The sequence below is a fragment of the Bufo bufo genome, chromosome 9 (genome assembly GCF_905171765.1).
Source record: "Bufo bufo chromosome 9, aBufBuf1.1, whole genome shotgun sequence".
In the NCBI taxonomy this organism is placed as follows: domain Eukaryota; kingdom Metazoa; phylum Chordata; class Amphibia; order Anura; family Bufonidae; genus Bufo; species Bufo bufo.
The window spans coordinates 172822574-172839867 of record NC_053397.1 but is presented as its reverse complement, the minus strand read 5'-3'; the positions used below and the strand labels follow the sequence as shown (position 1 = coordinate 172839867).

The 17294-nt window shown below is 44.6% G+C and overlaps 1 protein-coding gene across 2 annotated transcripts in view; it reads right to left on the bottom strand.

Moving 5' to 3' along the window:
- NISCH (nischarin) overlaps positions 1 to 17294 on the bottom strand; it is a 79300-nt gene that overhangs the window by 9895 nt on the left and 52111 nt on the right. Inside the window, exons 15-20 of one of the 2 annotated variants that reach the window (XM_040407084.1) lie at positions 16762 to 16817; positions 12173 to 13441; positions 8140 to 8311; positions 6631 to 6784; positions 4302 to 4427; positions 3397 to 3558 (exon numbers count right to left, since the gene is read on the bottom strand). In XM_040407084.1, the coding sequence (XP_040263018.1) occupies positions 3397 to 3558; positions 4302 to 4427; positions 6631 to 6784; positions 8140 to 8311; positions 12173 to 13441; positions 16762 to 16817 (1939 nt within the window). Of the gene's footprint in view, positions 1 to 3396; positions 3559 to 4301; positions 4428 to 6630; positions 6785 to 8139; positions 8312 to 12172; positions 13442 to 16761; positions 16818 to 17294 lie in introns of those variants that run through there. The other variant, XR_005774184.1, reaches the window with a different exon arrangement.

The window sequence follows — 17294 nt, the reverse complement described above, 5'->3', positions numbered from 1 at the left end:
ACAGGATTGGTAACTGCAGAACTACTTTTATTTACTTCAATGAGAGCAGCACTGCAGTGCTTCAGACTAAAAAATAAATAAACAGGAGCCACTGGCTCCTAAACTGAAAAATTTAGGAGCCAAATTAAATTTTTTGTCACCAAATTGAAAATATATATAATTATAATAAAAATATAAATAAATAAAGACTTGGAGAAGATGAGACGCAGGTCACAGTAGTGAGCCAGCACTACATATTGGAGAATACAGCACCACATACCTCTTACATCCAGTGACATCTCCTGTCAAGTAGACCTTCTCTTTCCTCTTCTCCTCCATTTGACCCAGACCACCATGACAAAGTCTTGCAGCTGCATCTCGTCTCTACAGAGTTTGTTACAGACACATTTGATTTTTCAATTTTTCCCATCAACCCCACCATCCTGGTGTCCCAACAATGTCATCCTGCTGCCATTCCCAATACTGTACCCGTGGTGCTCCCCAATGCCCCAGGTTTCTATATTGCTGAAAAAATAGTGACCCCACTAGAAATAATGTCCCTATAGTGTCTACAGCCACCTAGAGTGCCCCCAGTAATAATAATAAAACCTTAGATTAATCCCCCCCCCACACTGCCTTCACATAGTAATTTCCCCCCACACTGCCCGCACAGTAGTAACTTCACCCCTCACGTAGTAATTTTCTCCCATACTGCCCTTATATAGTAATATAGTAGAAATATGCTCCACAGTAGTAATTTCCCTCCATACTGTCCTCTAGTGCCCCCCTCATGGCTAGTAATGTCCCCCACTGCCCCCCTTACGGCCAGTAATGTCCCCCACTGCCCCCCTTACAGCCAGTAATGTCCCCCACTGCCCCCCTTACAGCCAGTAATGTCCCCCACTGCCCCCCTTACAGCCAGTAATGTCCCCCACTGACCCTCTTACGGTCAGTAATGTCTCCCCCAGTGCCCCCTTACGGCCAGTAATGTCCCCCCAGTGCCCCCTCGGGGCCAGTAATGTCCCCCCAGTGCCCCCTTAAGGCCAGTAATGTCCCCCCAGTGCCCCCTTAAGGCCAGTAATGTCCCCCCAGTGCCCCCCTTACTGCCAGTAATGTCCCCCAGTGCCCCCCTTATGGCCAGTAATGTCCCTTCAGTGCCGCCCTTATGGCTAGTAATGTCCCCTCAGTGCCCCCCTTATGGCTAGTAATGTCCCCTCAGTGCCCCACTTATGGACAGTAATGTCCCCTCAGTGCCCCACTTATGGACAGTAATGTCCCCCCAGTGCCCCACTTATGGACAGTAATGTCCACCCAGTGCCCCACTTATGGACAGTAATGTCCCCTCAGTGCCCCACTTATGGACAGTAATGTCCCCCCAGTGCCCCACTTATGGACAGTAATGTCCCCCCAGTGCCCCCCTTATGGTCAGTAATGTTGGCACTAAAAAAAGCTAAAATCTTATACTCACCTGTGTCTTTTCGCTGGCGCTGACTAGCTGCTGGTATGGCCCAGGATGGTGCAACGCAAGACACGCACACCTCACTGCTGTGCGTCCTGGCACAGGCGGGCGTGATGATGTCATCACGCCTGCCTGCGCTGGGATTTCACTACCAAATAGACCAGGTCTATTTTGTAGTGAAATCCCAGCACAGGCAGGAGTGATGACATCATCAAGCCCTCCTGTGCGGGGACGCACATCAATGAGGTGTGTAGCTTGTAGCGTAGGTGATCAGCGGTAGGACAAGGAATTATTGGCTCCCATGCCCCACCGCAATATTCAGCTACAGTGCGGCAGTCCTGTCGCAAATGGCGACAAGGCTAAAAAGTCTTGTCGCCATCTGCAAATTTGAAGGCGCATTGGTAACCATTTCGGTCGCCATCTGGAGCCCTGGACTGCAGTTACCAGCCCTGACCGCTACACAATGGATGAAGCAGTCTAGTTCTGTTGCTGGAGCTACAACAAAAACAGCTGATACTGAGAGTGCCGGGTGTCAGATCCCCAGCGTTCTGATATTGATGGCCTATCCTGATGATAAGCCAAGAATATCAAAATCCTGGGCAACCCCTTTAAGGCCATGTTCAGACTTCGGATTTGCAGTTTGATCTGCTGTGAATCCATAAGCAGACTAGCTAACCCTTGTTTGATAACCCGTTGCGGCTTCTGCACAAAATCAGCTTAAATAGATGTCACTGATTGACGTGGATTGCAAATTCTTATCCCTGTGAAAGTGGATTCCCACTGACAACAATGGGACGTGGATTTCACAGCCTAAGAAGCTGTTAGATTTGTCAGACTTCCTTCCCCCTTGCCCCTGTGAATGGTAAAAGTTTTTTCTTAAAGAGGACCTTTCATGGAATTATGTGTTATGTTATAAACTGGTATGCTTACCAGTGCGGCCCCTACAGAGGCAAGTATACCCCTCTGTTCCGCTGATGTGCCCCATGCTCTTTTTGGCATCTGATATGTTAATTTAGACCATCGGTACAGAAGGAGACATTTGATTTTCTCAATGGACGTCTCCTTCTCCCTGTCTGTGACACTGTCCAATAACAGCAGGGGGGCACAGCAGCGGAACAAAGGGGTATTTTTGAGGAAAAAAAAAAAAAGTGCTTGCATCTTTAGAGGCCGCACTACCTGGTAAGCATACCAGTTTGTAATACATAAACCCATGATTGTTCCTCTATATACCCGATACATATTGGTAACTAAGGATTTACTTTACTACACAGCTGAACCACATATGGCTAAAATAAATTAACCATGCTCAACCACAGATTTTTAATATGTACATTTCAATGGCAGTAATGCAGCAGCTGAAATGTGACAGCACCCTGAGATCTGCTCCTTAAGGCTACTTTCACACTTGCGTACGGAGCGGATCCGTCTGGTGTCTGCACAGACGGATCCTCTCCTATAATGCAAACGTTGGGATCCGTTCAGAACGGATCCGTCTGCATTATAGTTCAGAAAAAATTCTAAGTGTGAAAGTTAGTCAGACGGATCCGTCCAGACTTTACATTGAAAGTCAATGGGGGACGGATCAGTTTGAAATTGCACCATATTGTGTCAACGTCAAACGGATCCGTCCCCATTGACTTACATTGTATGTCTGGACGGATCCGTTTGCCTCCGCACAGCCAGGCGGACACCCGAACGCTGCAAGCTGCGTTCGGATGTCCGCCTGCTGAGCGGAATGGAGGCCAAGCGGAGCCAGACTGAGGCATTCTGAGCGGATCCACATCCACTCAGAATGCATTAGGGCTGTACGGATCCGTTCGGGGCCGCTTGCGAGAGCCTTCAAACGGAGCTCACAAGCGTAACCCCGAACGCTAGTGTGAAAGTAGCCTAACACGGGTGTAACCAAACTTGATGGCAAGTGCAATGTTGTTTTTAATTTAAAATCTTGAGCTTGTTACCGGTTTTCTTTTTCCCATATTCAGAATAGAAGTCTTTCTCAATCGGTTCAGGAGAAGGGGTTCGCTCCAGCAAGGATAATGCAGACATTAGGTGTTGTACAAAGGAATGCGTTGTGTAGCTGTCTCTGGTCAGACACGTTACAACATGATTTGGAGAAGAACCTGGCAGCAAATAAAGTACAATTAAACAGGTAAACAGATTCACTTTCACTTTCTGATCAAATTTAAAAAGCAATTCTCAGCAGATTTGTACCTATGACCCTGGCTGACCTGTTACATGTGCGCTTGGCAGCTGAAGGCATCTGTGTTAGTCCCAAGTTCATATGTGCCCCCATTGCTGAGAAAAATTATGTTTTAATATATGCAAATGAGCCTCTAGGAGCAATGGGGGCGTTGCCATTACTCCTAGAGGGTCTGCTCTCTCTGCATCTGCCACGCCCTCTGCACTTTGACTGACAGGAGCAGGTAGTGAAAACATCTAAACCCGCCTTTAGAGTTCAGAAAAAGTTTACATTGCAAACAAAGTTTTCTATGACCACCACAATCGGGCAATCATGGTGATCATCAGTTCCAAATTTGCCCTGAAACGGTGATCACTGGGTGTAATCACTGGGCAGAAGCACGGAATGTGGGGGATTTTTAAAGAAGCGGGGTAGAGCAGAGACATGGTGAGGTGGAGGTCTGAACCCTTCATCTGTCGCTATTCCATGGGGAACAGACAATTAGCATGTACAGTATGTGGCACTCACAAAGGGATTAACGGCTAACTGATCATGGCCACCTGGTACCCGCAAAACCACATGGCCATTATCAGTCAACAATCAATTGTTAAACAGTTTGAAAACCAGACAGACATGCATGTCCTCATAGTGGTGAGAGATACTACAACAGAATGATGATCTTACCTGTTATTCTGAAGAACTGATCAAAGAGTCCAATGTTCACAGACTGCAGGTCGCTGAATGGAATTACAATGCAACAACAAGGGTGAAATGTGCCTGATGACCCTGATTTCATGTGGCTGCAGTTATCTAATGAAAAAAGGAAGGGAAAATAGTAAATACCGGTCATAATATCACAGATTCGTTTATGTATATTTTACAAAAACTTAAAATGCTGATGGTACAATTATAGCTCTTATATGCTGTCTGTCCTTATTGGTTTTTAAAGACCATGCACACTTTCCGGGGCAATTTATTTTTGATTCTTGCATTTTACTTATTTTGGGCTAAACATAATTTTTTCAATTTCATTAAAAATATTGAGCCCTTGTGTCACAACGGGTTAACTGTCTGTCTACCTGTGTGAATGGTACTTTCACTTTGTGCCGGTCATCTAATAAACCTTATCTCTAACTACTGAGAGGTCATAAACACTTATTTAAGCCACATTCTTATCAGCAAGATAAGAATTGAGCTATAATGAGCGGTTAGGTCAGAGATCAGAGATAAGGAGCCAGCAGCTGAGTTGCCTGATGGAACAGAGTTAGGCTACTTTCACACTAGCGTTCGGGTGTCCGCTCGTGAGCTCCGTTTGAAGGGGCTCACGAGCGGTCCTGAACGCAGCCGTCCGGCCCCAATGCATTCTCAGTGGAGGCGGATCCACTGAGAATGCATCCGCCTGCCAGCGTTCAGCCTCCGCTCCGCTCAGTGAGCGGACACCTGAACGCTGCTTGCAGCGTTCGGGTGTCCGCCTGGCCGTGCGGAGGCGAGCGGATCCGTCCAGACTTATAATGGAAGTCAATGGGGACGGATCCGCTTGAACATGACACCATATGGCTCAATCTTCAAGCGGATCCGTTCCCCATTGACTTTCAATGTAAAGTCTGAACGGATCCGCTCAGGCTACTTTCAGACTTAGAAAATTTTCTAAGTTATAATGCAGACGGATCCGTTCTGAACGGATGCAAACGTCTGCATTATCGGAGCGGATCCGTCTGATGAAACATCAGACGGATCCGCTCCGAACGCTAGTGTGAAAGTAGCCTAAAAATTCTGAGCCTGCTACTAGAGAAACTCAAGGCTGCACAGAGACAGGGGTTCAAAAGTTTTAATAAAGATCAATTGAAAAAATTATTTTTTAGTTCAAAATGAGTACAATACATTAATAAAAAGGTGTACATAGCCTTTACTTCTTGCTATAAATAAAATCTTAAAGGGTTTCTGTCACCAGAATTAACCCTCTTAAACTGTCTGACATAAGCGATGTGCTAATGTCAGCAAAATCCAACTCTGCTATTTTTATGTTTATTAATGCCCCCCTTACTGCACAATTCTTACTTTTGTAATATGCAAATTAGACTCCAGCAGCAGGGGGGGGGTTGCTCTTGCTCATAGAGGCTCCGTTCTCCCACCTCATTCCACGCCCTGCCGTCCTTGATTGACAGGCCAGCGTTAGTCTTCTCCTGCCGGCCCTATGCGCTGGTTAAACGGCACTGCGCAGGCGCGAGACTTACCCAGCACACAGGGCCTGCAGGAGAAGGGGGGCATCAATAAACATAAAAATAGCAGAGTTCGATTCTGCTGACATTAGCACATCGCTAATGTCAGACAGTTTAAGAGGGTTAATTCTGGTGACAGAAACCCTTTAATCTTTTTTTTTTTTTTATGAAAACTGGATCCTCCTGCTTTCCTCAGTTATGACTCATAAGCTTATTGGGAAATGAAAGTAGCAAAATTTAAGCAACTGGGCTTTAAAGGGAGTCTGTCAGCAGTTTTGGACAATGTGAACAGTTGACAGCACTAGGTAGGGGCTGGAGATAGTACAAACAAACCTTTTGTGGAGTTCTTCTCATAAGGAGAAGTGTGACAATGAAGTTTTATTCTGCCAGATTCTTATGCTCACAGCAAAGATTCACTGTGAATTTCTTTCTGCATTGAGCTGCTTCACAGCCCTCTCCCCTCTGCTCTGTAACATCCAACCAGGAAAACACCACAGCTGTCACTCAGAGAAGAGGGGAGGGGCAGTGAAGCGGCTCAATGTAAAAAGTTCTACACAGTGAAGCTCCGCCTCCACTGCGCTTGCAAGAGTAGAACTCAGCAGAATAAAATTTCATTTTCACACTACTCCTGACGAGAGTAGCTCCACAGAAGGTATATTTGCACTGCTCTACCCAACCCCTATCTAGTTCTGCCAACAGTTCAGTATGGTCAAAACTGCTGACAGACTCCCTTTAAAATCTACTATTTCCCTCCACCATCTTGACAATCTTCATTTATTGCACGCATCACTTACCCTGAGGATTTTGATTTGCGCTCTTACAAGTGTCATCCAGCACAAAATATATTGCTTTTGTTGACAATAAGACACATGACGTCATTTCCGAATCTGGTAATTGATACAGTGTCACCGAGGACCACATCAGGTACCTTAATTCCTCATTGTCAACCTGCAAAATAATCAATGTTATTAGATATTACGACTGCACAATGGTCGCACAGCAAGGCTTTGTTTACAGCTGCGATGGAGGTCCTGTAAGGGTGGCCTCCAACAGTGCTGATTTCATAAATGCAGGACTGAATAGCACAGCACGCTATTTTGTTCACAAAATGAAGGACACCATCACAGAAATGGATTATAGTCAATGGAGTCAGGCACAGTTGGTGGCTGTCAAACGTAGGATCTGTCACTGCTGTTAATTTTTCTGTTCCTATATCAGCACAGACAACTGAAATTACAGTGCAGATGTGAACATAGCCTAATTAAGCTGGCTAGGCAATCATTATCTCATATAACTCTATTTTGTACATCCCTCTATTATTCCTACCAAACAGTGCTGACAAAGACAGACTGCAGTCAATGACTGGCTTTGATTGTGCCCAAGCAACAAGAGCCCTAGCAATGACATGCGGCTTAGGAACATGTCACCGCGGAGGCCAGCCATTGGCTGTATCTGCGCCTGTGACCCAGTCTGTGAAGAAGTGGACAGATGGGGACTGGAAGTTCAGTGAAGACCGTCAGGGAACCACAGAGCTGAAACGGAGCAGGTTAATCTAGATCTCGTCACAGGTACCGCTGGGTAAAGTGGGGTCCATCTAAGGCTACTTTCACACTAGCGTTCGGGTGTCCGCTCGTGCGCACCGTTTGAAGGGGCTCACGAGCGGCCCCGAACGCATCCGTCCAGCCCTAATGCATTCTCAGTGGAGGCGGATCCACTGAGAATGCATCCGCCTGCCAGCGTTCAGCCTCCGCTCCGCTCCGGGTGTCTGCCTGGCCGTGCGGAGGCGAGCGGATCCGTCCAGACTTACAATGTAAGTCAATGGGGACGGATCCGCTTGAAGATGACACAATATGGCTCAATCTTCAAGCGGATCCGTTCCCCATTGACTTTCAATGTAAAGTCTGAACGGATCCGCTCAGACAACTTTCACACTTAGAAAATTTTCTAAGTTTTAATGCAGACGCATCCGTTCTGAACGGATGCGAACGTCTGCATTATCGGAGCGGATCCGTCTGATGAAACATCAGACGGATCCGCTCCGAACGCTAGTGTGAAAGTAGCCTAATAAGGTGACCACTACATTACACTGGACTAAAAGCAACAAGGGATCAGTCCCTGCGCTGTAGCTATACAATGGTCTCAGGTCGTTGCAAGCTGATATTCTAATAATGCTATTCTGGTACATGTGAAGGTGGAGCAGTAGAACATACAGACAAAAAAAATCAACGTAGCTTTTCTTTAAGACGCTGAGCAAAATAACTTTTTTTTTTATAATGGTACAGTATAAGACCACCTCTCGTTACCTCAGAGATGCTGCCTTGAAAGAATTTCACAATGCTTCTCCCATTAAGGGCAGAAATAAAACGCAACGGTGTAGATGCTGCCAAATGAAATGGAATCTGATTTTCCCCCAACAATTTCTGAAATAAACTTTCAGAAGGGTATAATGTTGGTAGTGTCATCTGGGATTTAGGACTGCAGGAAAGAAAAAAGTAAAGATCATTAAAGGGGTTCTGCAGTTTATTTAAACTCATGATCTACCCTTTGGATAGATCACCAGCATCTGATTAGCGGGGGTCCGACACCCAGGATCCCCGCTGATCAGCTGTTTAAGAAGGTATCGGCGTTCCAGGAGCGTCGCAGCCTTCTCATTGTTTACCGCCGGCTCAGTGACGTCAAGTGAACATAGCTTAGCCGTGCCCAGGCTAGTTCGTACAAGTCGTGACGTCACTGGGCCTGCGGTATACAGTGAGAAGGTCGTGGTGCTCCTGGAGCACGGCTGCCTTCTCAATCAGCTGATCGGCGGGGGTCCCGGGTGTCGGACCCCCGCCGATCAGATGCTGGTGATCTATCCAGAGGATAGATCATCAGTTTAAACAAACTGCAGAACCCCTTTAAATTACAAATATCGGATAATGGAAATCAGTAACTTAAAGCAGCTGTCTCATCAATTACAGCACTTTTCAAAATGCAGCCGCTGTGGTGATCAGCTGATAGCTTAAAGAGGACCTTTCATCTGGCAAAACATTGTGAACTAAGTGTCATGATCTGTACAGCGGTGCCCAGGGATCTCACTGCACTTACTATTGTCCTTGGGCGCCGCTCCGTTCTCCTGCTATGCCCTAGAAAATTTAAGTTTTGAAGTCACTTTGTGGGGCTTACATAGTAGCAACCAACCATAAATGACCCCATTTTAGAAACTACACCCTTCAACTTATTCAAAACAGTTTTTTTACAAACTTTGTTAAACCTTTAGATGTTCCACAAGAATGAAAGGAAAATGGAGGTGAAATTTCAAAATATCACTTTTCTTTTTGCAGATTTTCCATTTTAATCCATTCTCCTGTAACTCAGCAAGGGTTAACAGCCAAACAAAACTTAATATTTATTTCCCCGATTCTGCAGTTTACAGAAAAAACCCATATATGCACAACACAGGGCTCAGAAAGGAAAGAGCGCCATATGGTTTTTGGAGGGCAGATTTCACTGAGATAATTTTAAGTTGCCCTGTCGCTTTAGAAGCCCCATGATGCACCCATACAGTAAGAACTCTCAAAACGTAACCCTATTTTGGAAACTACAGGATAAGGCAGTGATGGCTAACCTCCGGCAATCTTGGGAGTCGTAGTTTTACCACAGCTGGAGTGCCGGAGGTTAGCCATCACAGGGATAAGGTGACAGTTATATTGGTACTATTTTGGGGGTACATATGATTTTTGATCGCTCAATATTCCGCTTTTTGTTAGACAAGGTAACCAAAAATAGCTGTTCTGCCACAGTTTTATTTTTATTTTTTTACAGGGACATCTGACAGGATAGATCATGTGTTATTTTTATAAAGTAGGTTGTAACTGATGCGACGATACCAAATATGTGTATTTTTATTTTATTTTATTCAGTCTTACATAATAAAGGATTTTTGAAAAGAAATTATGTTTTTGGGTCTTCATTTTCTTGTGTAGGGGCTCATTTTTTGCTAGAAGAGGAGACGTTTTAATTATTTTTGGGTACATATGATTTTTTGATCGTCCAATATAACACTTTTTTGGAGCACGGTGACAAAAAAAAAAGTTGTGTTTTGTCAGAGTTTTTATTTTTATTTTATGACATTCACCTGAGGGGTTAGATCATGTGATATTTTTATAGAGTAGGTCGTTACGGAAACAGCGATATCTAATATGTCTATTTTTTTTGGTAAGTTTTACAAAGTAAAAGCATTTTTGAAAAGAAAAAAAAAATCTTGTTTTTGTGTTGCCTTTTCTGAAATCCATATTATTATTTTTTCTGCGAATTGGTTTGTGTAGGGGCTTATTTTTTGTGAGATAAAGTGAGTTATTTATTTTTTTTTTTTACGGCATTTACCTGAGGGGGTAGATCCTGTGATATTTTTATAGAGCGGGTTGTTATGGACGCAGCCATACCTAATATGTCTATTTCTGTCTATTCCTGTTTTAATAGCTTCATGCATTTCCCATGTAATACAAATTCTGGAGCCTCTATTCTTATGGCTCTATGTTGTGTCATTCCTTTATTATTTCTACTAGAAGTTATGCATGAATTACTATTAGCTTTCAGTCAGGGTACAGAGGGGAGGTAACCAGTTTGGGGTGTGTACCTGCACAGACTGACTCTATCCAATCAGTGCTGCCATTTTCAGATTGTGCAGGTACACACCCCAAACTGGTTACCTCCCCTCTGTACCCTTACTGCAGACTGCTAGCAATTATTCACAACTTCTAGTAGAAATAATAAAGGAATGGCACAACATACAGACAGAAGAATAGAGGCTCCAGAATTGTTAGTATGTGGGGAATACATGAAGCTATTAAAACAGACATGTCAGGAGTGGTGAAAGGTCCTTTTTAAAGGGGTTGTCAAGGGGTTCAGAGCTAAACCCGGACATACCCTTTTTTTCACCCAGACAGCCCCCCTGAGGCTAGCATCGGAGCATCTCATGCTCCGATGTGCTCCCGTGCCCTGCACTAAATCACGCAGGGCACGGGCTTTTTTGTTTTCAATAACACACTGCCGGGCGGTAACTTCCGCCCGGAAGTGTCTGTTCAGTGACGTCACCGGCTCTGAGGGGCGGGCTTCAGCTCTGCCCTAGCCGTTTTACTGGTTAGGGCAGAGCTAGATCCCGCCCATCAGTGCCATCAGTGCCGGTTCCTGTCAGCCCCATTGAGAGTCCCGGTACGTCACTGGAACTCCTAAAAATGCCTTTGCCCTGTGCAATTTAGCACAGGGCAAAGGAGAGCATTGGAGTATGAACTGCTCCAATGCTCATGTCAGGGGGGCTGCCGGGGTGAAAATGGAGGGATGTCCGGGTTCAGCTCTGAACCCGGACAACCCCTTTAAGTTTTACAAAGTAAAAGCTTTTTTAAAAAGAAAAAAAAATCTTGTTTTTGTGTTGCCATTTTCTGAAAGCCATATTTTTTTTTATTTTTCTGCAGATCGTCTTGTGTAGGAGCCTGTTTTTTGCGGGATGAGGTGACTGTTTGATTGGTACCATTTTGGGGTACATATGACTTTTTCATCGCTTGGTATTACACATTTTGTGAGGCAAGGTGACCAAAAAATGGCTGTTTTGCACATATTTTTTTTTTTATGATGTTACCCTGACGGGATGGATCAAGTAATATTTTCATAGAGCCGGTCGTTACAGATGCAGCAATACCCATTACAGTATGTGGGTTTTTCTTCTTTTCGATTTTTTACAGTTTTATATGTCTTTATTATGGGAAAGGGGCATTTTTTTTTTTACTTTTTATCCCACTGTGGGACTTCAACTTTTGGGGGTCTGATCCCCTCTGCAATGCATTACAATACATCCTGTATTGTAATGCACTGCCTGTCAGCTTTTACACTGACACAGTGCCTGTGAGACCCAGCCAGGGGCTGGATTTCATAGGCTTCCGTAGAAGGCAAGCCCCAATGCCTGTGCAAGGCATTGGGCTGTCTTCTCAGCTATCGAGTCCCCATCACCACAGCGAGGGGGCCTGATGGGGACGGGGAGGGAGGCCCATGTATGCTGCGGTCAGCGCTGACCACGGAAAACAAGGGGTTAATACGCCGGCATTAGTGACAGTCGGGCCTGTGCTGATCGGGTAGGCACAGCTCCTATGTTCTAATTTGTTCAAGTCCAGTTCTTGGAGGCAGTCAGTCAAATGTTGAAAGTCCAAAATATACTTAAAGAAATGTACAGCGATAGCTGTAAATCACTGATAGGACTGCCTCCTGGACTTCATAGCCCAGAATGAGCAGGAAATTAAATGATTAAAATACAAGTTTTACTGAATCTTTTACCGCACTTCCACACCCATAAAACAAAAGTCTCACCTTATAGTTGGCAGTTGGGTCTGGTTTGCCAGAACACAATCTGTGGTCTTCACATAAGACTTTAACACGACTATACTTTTAACATCGTGAACTGAACTCCTCACTAACTTGTAGAGCGATAAGAAGTGACTTTTATCATCAGGTAGCACAAACATGGCAGTAACAGTAACGGAGTCCAAAATGAACTGGAGCACATGGCTGTCCTGAAGTGACTGCTTAGCGTCAGTGTGCCGGTGTGCAGGATGAACGACCACAGAGGCAATAGGAATCCTGCTGAGCTTGAAAGAGTTGTGGGAATAGGCAGCCATACTTTTACCCTGACAAATCATATGGAAATCAATTCTGATTACGACCATATCTTGTGGTGTGAGAAATAGCCACACCAGACAGGACTTATCCCTGTTTTGTTCACTAAAGCCATGTTTGGTGCAATTAAGAGATTGAATACAGAAGTCTGAGCCCAATTGGGTGTTCTCAAACCGGAGAACTTCTTGGGAACTTAGCTCTGAATTGTCCTCTTCGCAATAAAATAGACAGGGAAAATATCCCTTCACTTCACAGTCTGCTAAATGAAGCTGATGTTCTCCCGTAAGGCGTTGGAAGAAGCCTTGGACGCCGGTTCCATGCACTGCAGAGATATGGGGCAGAGTCGTACAGTTTTGTGAGCACTGTAACTGTAAACATGACAAAAACTCCTCCAAATTCTGAGCATCTGTAAGAATAATGACAAAATCTTCTCCATTTCTCACCCTCAATGCCAGGCAACTTTCTGGTATGAGGAAAGTAATTTCTGTGAAATCTCCATAATAATAATAGCCGACCAGTTTCATTGAGGAAGGATGGAAAAGGTGTTGTTGCTGAAGCTGGTCACCGTGCACCTCAAACAAGGCAAGTAAAGTATCAGTTAACACAATGCATGAAGAAAACTGCTTAACTTCTCGATGGAGACGGATTGTGAAGTTCCAAAGTACCCGTATAATACTGACATCGGTGTTTTGTGAAAGAGGTCCGTTTGAAAAATTGTGGTCTCTCTCATGGAGTCCCATCTCAAAATAGCCATCCCCTGGCTCACAACTTTTGGAATCAGCGCTTGGATTATCCCTGGTTTCCACTGTCCCCTCGAGCTCTTGCTTCTGTTTTAATGCATGGGCAATCGATGTAGAAAAATATGGGCTAAAATCCTGATCACTCGTAGGATATGAAAGACAAGGAATAGGAAATACTGAGCTGTGAAGATCTGGTTCTATTGTGGTTTCCTCTTCCACGTGACTAAAAGGGCCAAAAGAAAAATTTAATTAGGATATTAACCAATACTATTAGAAATTGTAAAAAAATATCCAACAGGGCACAGCAACCAACAATGGAAGGGCAACTGCTTCGGAATAACCCATTTGCTAGAGTCCCTTGATGCTAAGCAGGTCACAGGATGTTCTGCTGCTGAGATGTTCAGTGATCAGCAATAATCGGTCAACCACCTGGCTGGCCATGTACATTACTAAGCTCGCTTGTCCAACAGCTATTCCTTCCGATTCTTGCATACACATACATGCTGAGCATACATGTGTTCTCAATAGGGAGAGGGGAATAGGCTACTACCAGACATCTCTGACAGTGGCTTATCTCCCTCAACAAATATATGCAAAAGAGAACCATCTAGTCAACGCCACCTATTGGACCTCTTTGCATATTCATTTCCCATGGAGCATTGACAATAAGTCTCCATACAGGACAGGTCTCTTCAAGGAGATTTAGTATCGTGCCTAAGTACTCCCTTGAGTAGAAAATGATCCCTCTTTCCTCTAAATCTGCCATAAGAAAGAGTTAGAACCAATAATTCGCTGATCTTGCTGAAATTGGTGGGTTCAGCCAACATTATCTAAAGTGTTTGCTCAGTTCTTCTGCAGTGACGCTTGCACAATAACATACTGGGAAACGATATGTCACCTCTGCAGCCGATCACTGTCCTCAGCTGTAGGCCACTCTGGGTACGGCACATGACTGCTACAGCCAATCACTGCAGCAGGAGGACTGCACCAGCACCACAGAGAACAGTGATAGAGAAAAGGGCGATTATAACCAGTTTTTCAAGCAATTTTAGTGGTTGTCCAAGATTCTTAATTATCTCGGGCAATAAACTTTAAAGGCTATGTATACCTTTGAGGGCAAATTATTTTTTATCATTGCATTGTACTTATTTTGAGCAAAAATTTTTTTTTTCAATTGGTCTTTATTAAAAATGTGGAATCCTTTTGTGTACAGAGCTGCCTGTGAATTGTTTGTGGGGAGCAGACAGACTCCTTATCTCTGCTCTCTGACCTTATAAACACTCATTATAGGTCAGTTTTTATCTTAGTGATAAGAATGTGGCCTAAATAAGTGTTTATGACCTCTTAGTAGTTTAGAGAGAAGGATAATTAGATGACCAGCACAAAGTGAAAGTACCAGTCACACGGTTAGAAAAACAGTTAACCCTTTGTGACAGAATGAATCGATATTTTTAATTAAGGTCAATTGAAAATATGATTTTTAGCCAAAAAGAAGTTAAAGGAAACCTGTCACCAGGATTTTGTGCATAGAGCTGGGGACATGGGCTGCTAGATGGCCGCTAGCACATCTGCAGTACCCAGTCCCCATAGCTCTCTGCGCTTTTATTGTGTTAAAAAACTGTTTTGATCCATATGCAAATGAACCTGATATGAGTCCTGTGTCCGGAGATGAGTCCAGCGGAAAGGAGCCCAGCACCGCCCCGCGTCCTCCAAATCTCCTCCTTGCTGGCTGACGTCACAGAGCTGGAGCGCCGAAATCTCGCGATGCGCGAGCTAGCGCATGCGTAGTTCGCTGCCTGTGCTGATGCCAGCACAGGGAATGAACATAATGCCGACACTGCGCATGCGCAGCTCTGTGACGTCAGCCAGCAAGGAGGAGATTCGGAGGACGCGGGGCGGTGCTGGGCTCCTTTCCGCTGGACTCATCTCCGGATACAGGACTCATATCAGTCATTTGCATATGGATCAAAACGTTTTTTTTTAACACAATAAAAGAGCAGAGAGCTGTGGGGACTGGGTATTGCAGATGTGCTAGCGGCCATCTAGCAGCCCATGTCCCCAGCTCTATGCACAAAATCCTGGTGACAGGTTTCCTTTAAATGCAATGATAAAAAAAATTGCCTCCAAAAGGTATATATAGCCTTTAAGTACATAGCAGCATGTATAGTACAGCCAAGTACAGCACTCGGCTATCTCCGGAATCCCCTTAGAAATTAATGTAGTACCTCACCTTACAAGACATTACTTCTGTGGCTGGGGACTTGGCATGGGACAAGATCCACACTCTGCCGAGGGTCAAAGCCCTCTCCTTTCTCTCTACCGGGGCATTTAGCCGAGATATCAAAGCCCTTAAGCTACCCCCCCCCCCCCCCCTCACTAATGATACGCCTACTTGGCTAGAGAAAAAGCTTGGTGTTTCCGAGATACCGAAAAAGCCCCTCTCAACACTTTACAAGGAGTTGCTTTCTTCCGCCCCTCTGGCACTGCACTTTATGCCCGCCTGGGAAAAGGAGCTCACAATCCATTTTACCGAACCGGAGAAAGCCTTTATCTTATCTCACTCGCATGGCTTTAACCGATGCATCAAAATTCAGGAGAATTCCTACAAATTACTGACCCGCTGGTACAAAACGCCAGAATTCCTGCATAGGCTCAATCCGGATTTTCCGGAGCAGTGCTGAAGGTGTGGAACAGAAGTTGGCTCCTTGTCACATCTTTGGTGGTCCTGCAGTAAAATTTGCCCTTTCTGGTCTCAAATAGAGACCAAAATAACCAGATATGCGCCTCTGAGGTGCGTCTAGATGCAAAACTGGTACTCCTCTGGTGCCCCAACGACTCCCTTACCCCTGCCAAGACTGACCTCCCAACCATGCTTCTTACTGCAGCCCGTCTGCTGATACCCCTCCTCTGGAAGAATGACTCACCGCCCTCAATGTTAATGTGGACCGAGAAAACAGACCAACTGTTTAGATTTGAGGAATTAGCCCACTGGGAAACACGCACGCGCTGCAAGTTTCTCAAATTGTAGCGGCCTTGGGAGAAGTACCGCAACCCCGAGTGAATTGGAAGAACTCCCTCTTCTCCTCTCCCCACCCCATTCCCTCACCCCCCACCCCCCCACTCTTGTCTGTGTCTTTTTCTTGCGTTATTTGTTAACTAAATTTGTTCATACTCACTATGTTAGTAAATATGATAAGGTCTGTAAGAGTATATGTACCTATTCAATTGTTGCCATTTGCACATGGCTATATATAGATACGTATTTTCTGACCAGACCCTCTGCACTCTCAATAAAAAGAGTTTTGGTTAAGAAATTAATGTAGTGGCCGCACACATGCCCGATCGACCTCAGCATTAATTTCAGGGGGCCCGCGTTCTCGGTGGGGGTCCCAGTGGTAGGACCACCACCAATTTAATAGTTACCCTCTATCCTGTGGATAGGGAATAACAATGTAACCAGAATACCCCTTTAAAGTTATTAGTATTTTTAATGTAGGAAAAAACTACTGAAGGCTGTCCAGGGTATGTGTGTGAAACACTTACCTGATCAAATTAAGGTTATTGTGGCTGACTGGCAAAGATTCATCATATGGTGTTTGCTGAAATAAAGACACGATCAAATCACCACAGCATACTACTACCCACAAAAAGTCATCGCAAAGGTGATGAGGCCTCACCCCAAGAGGGAACATGTATTTTGTGTGTGTGTGATTTCTTTTGTAGAAGCACTAAGCTCAAACTCAATTAGGAGATTGCAAATATAATATACATCCTTTATTTGGTCCTAATGAAATAATGCAAAGCCAATATATTGACGTCCAATACATTACTTAGGGCCCTTTTGCACAGGCCAAGGATCGGGCTAATTATTGGATATGAACACTTGGTTCCAATAATAGACCCGTGTAAAGTTGCTGCCAATCACCTGACTGTAAATGGGTTGTGTTCTCCACAATATGCAAAGTGAAAAGGGGACAAAGAATTGTTATCACATTTCATTTTACCTTGGGACAAGTGAAAGCCCCATGCACACAACCGCATTTTTGGTCCGCATCCGATACTTTTTTTTTTGTAGA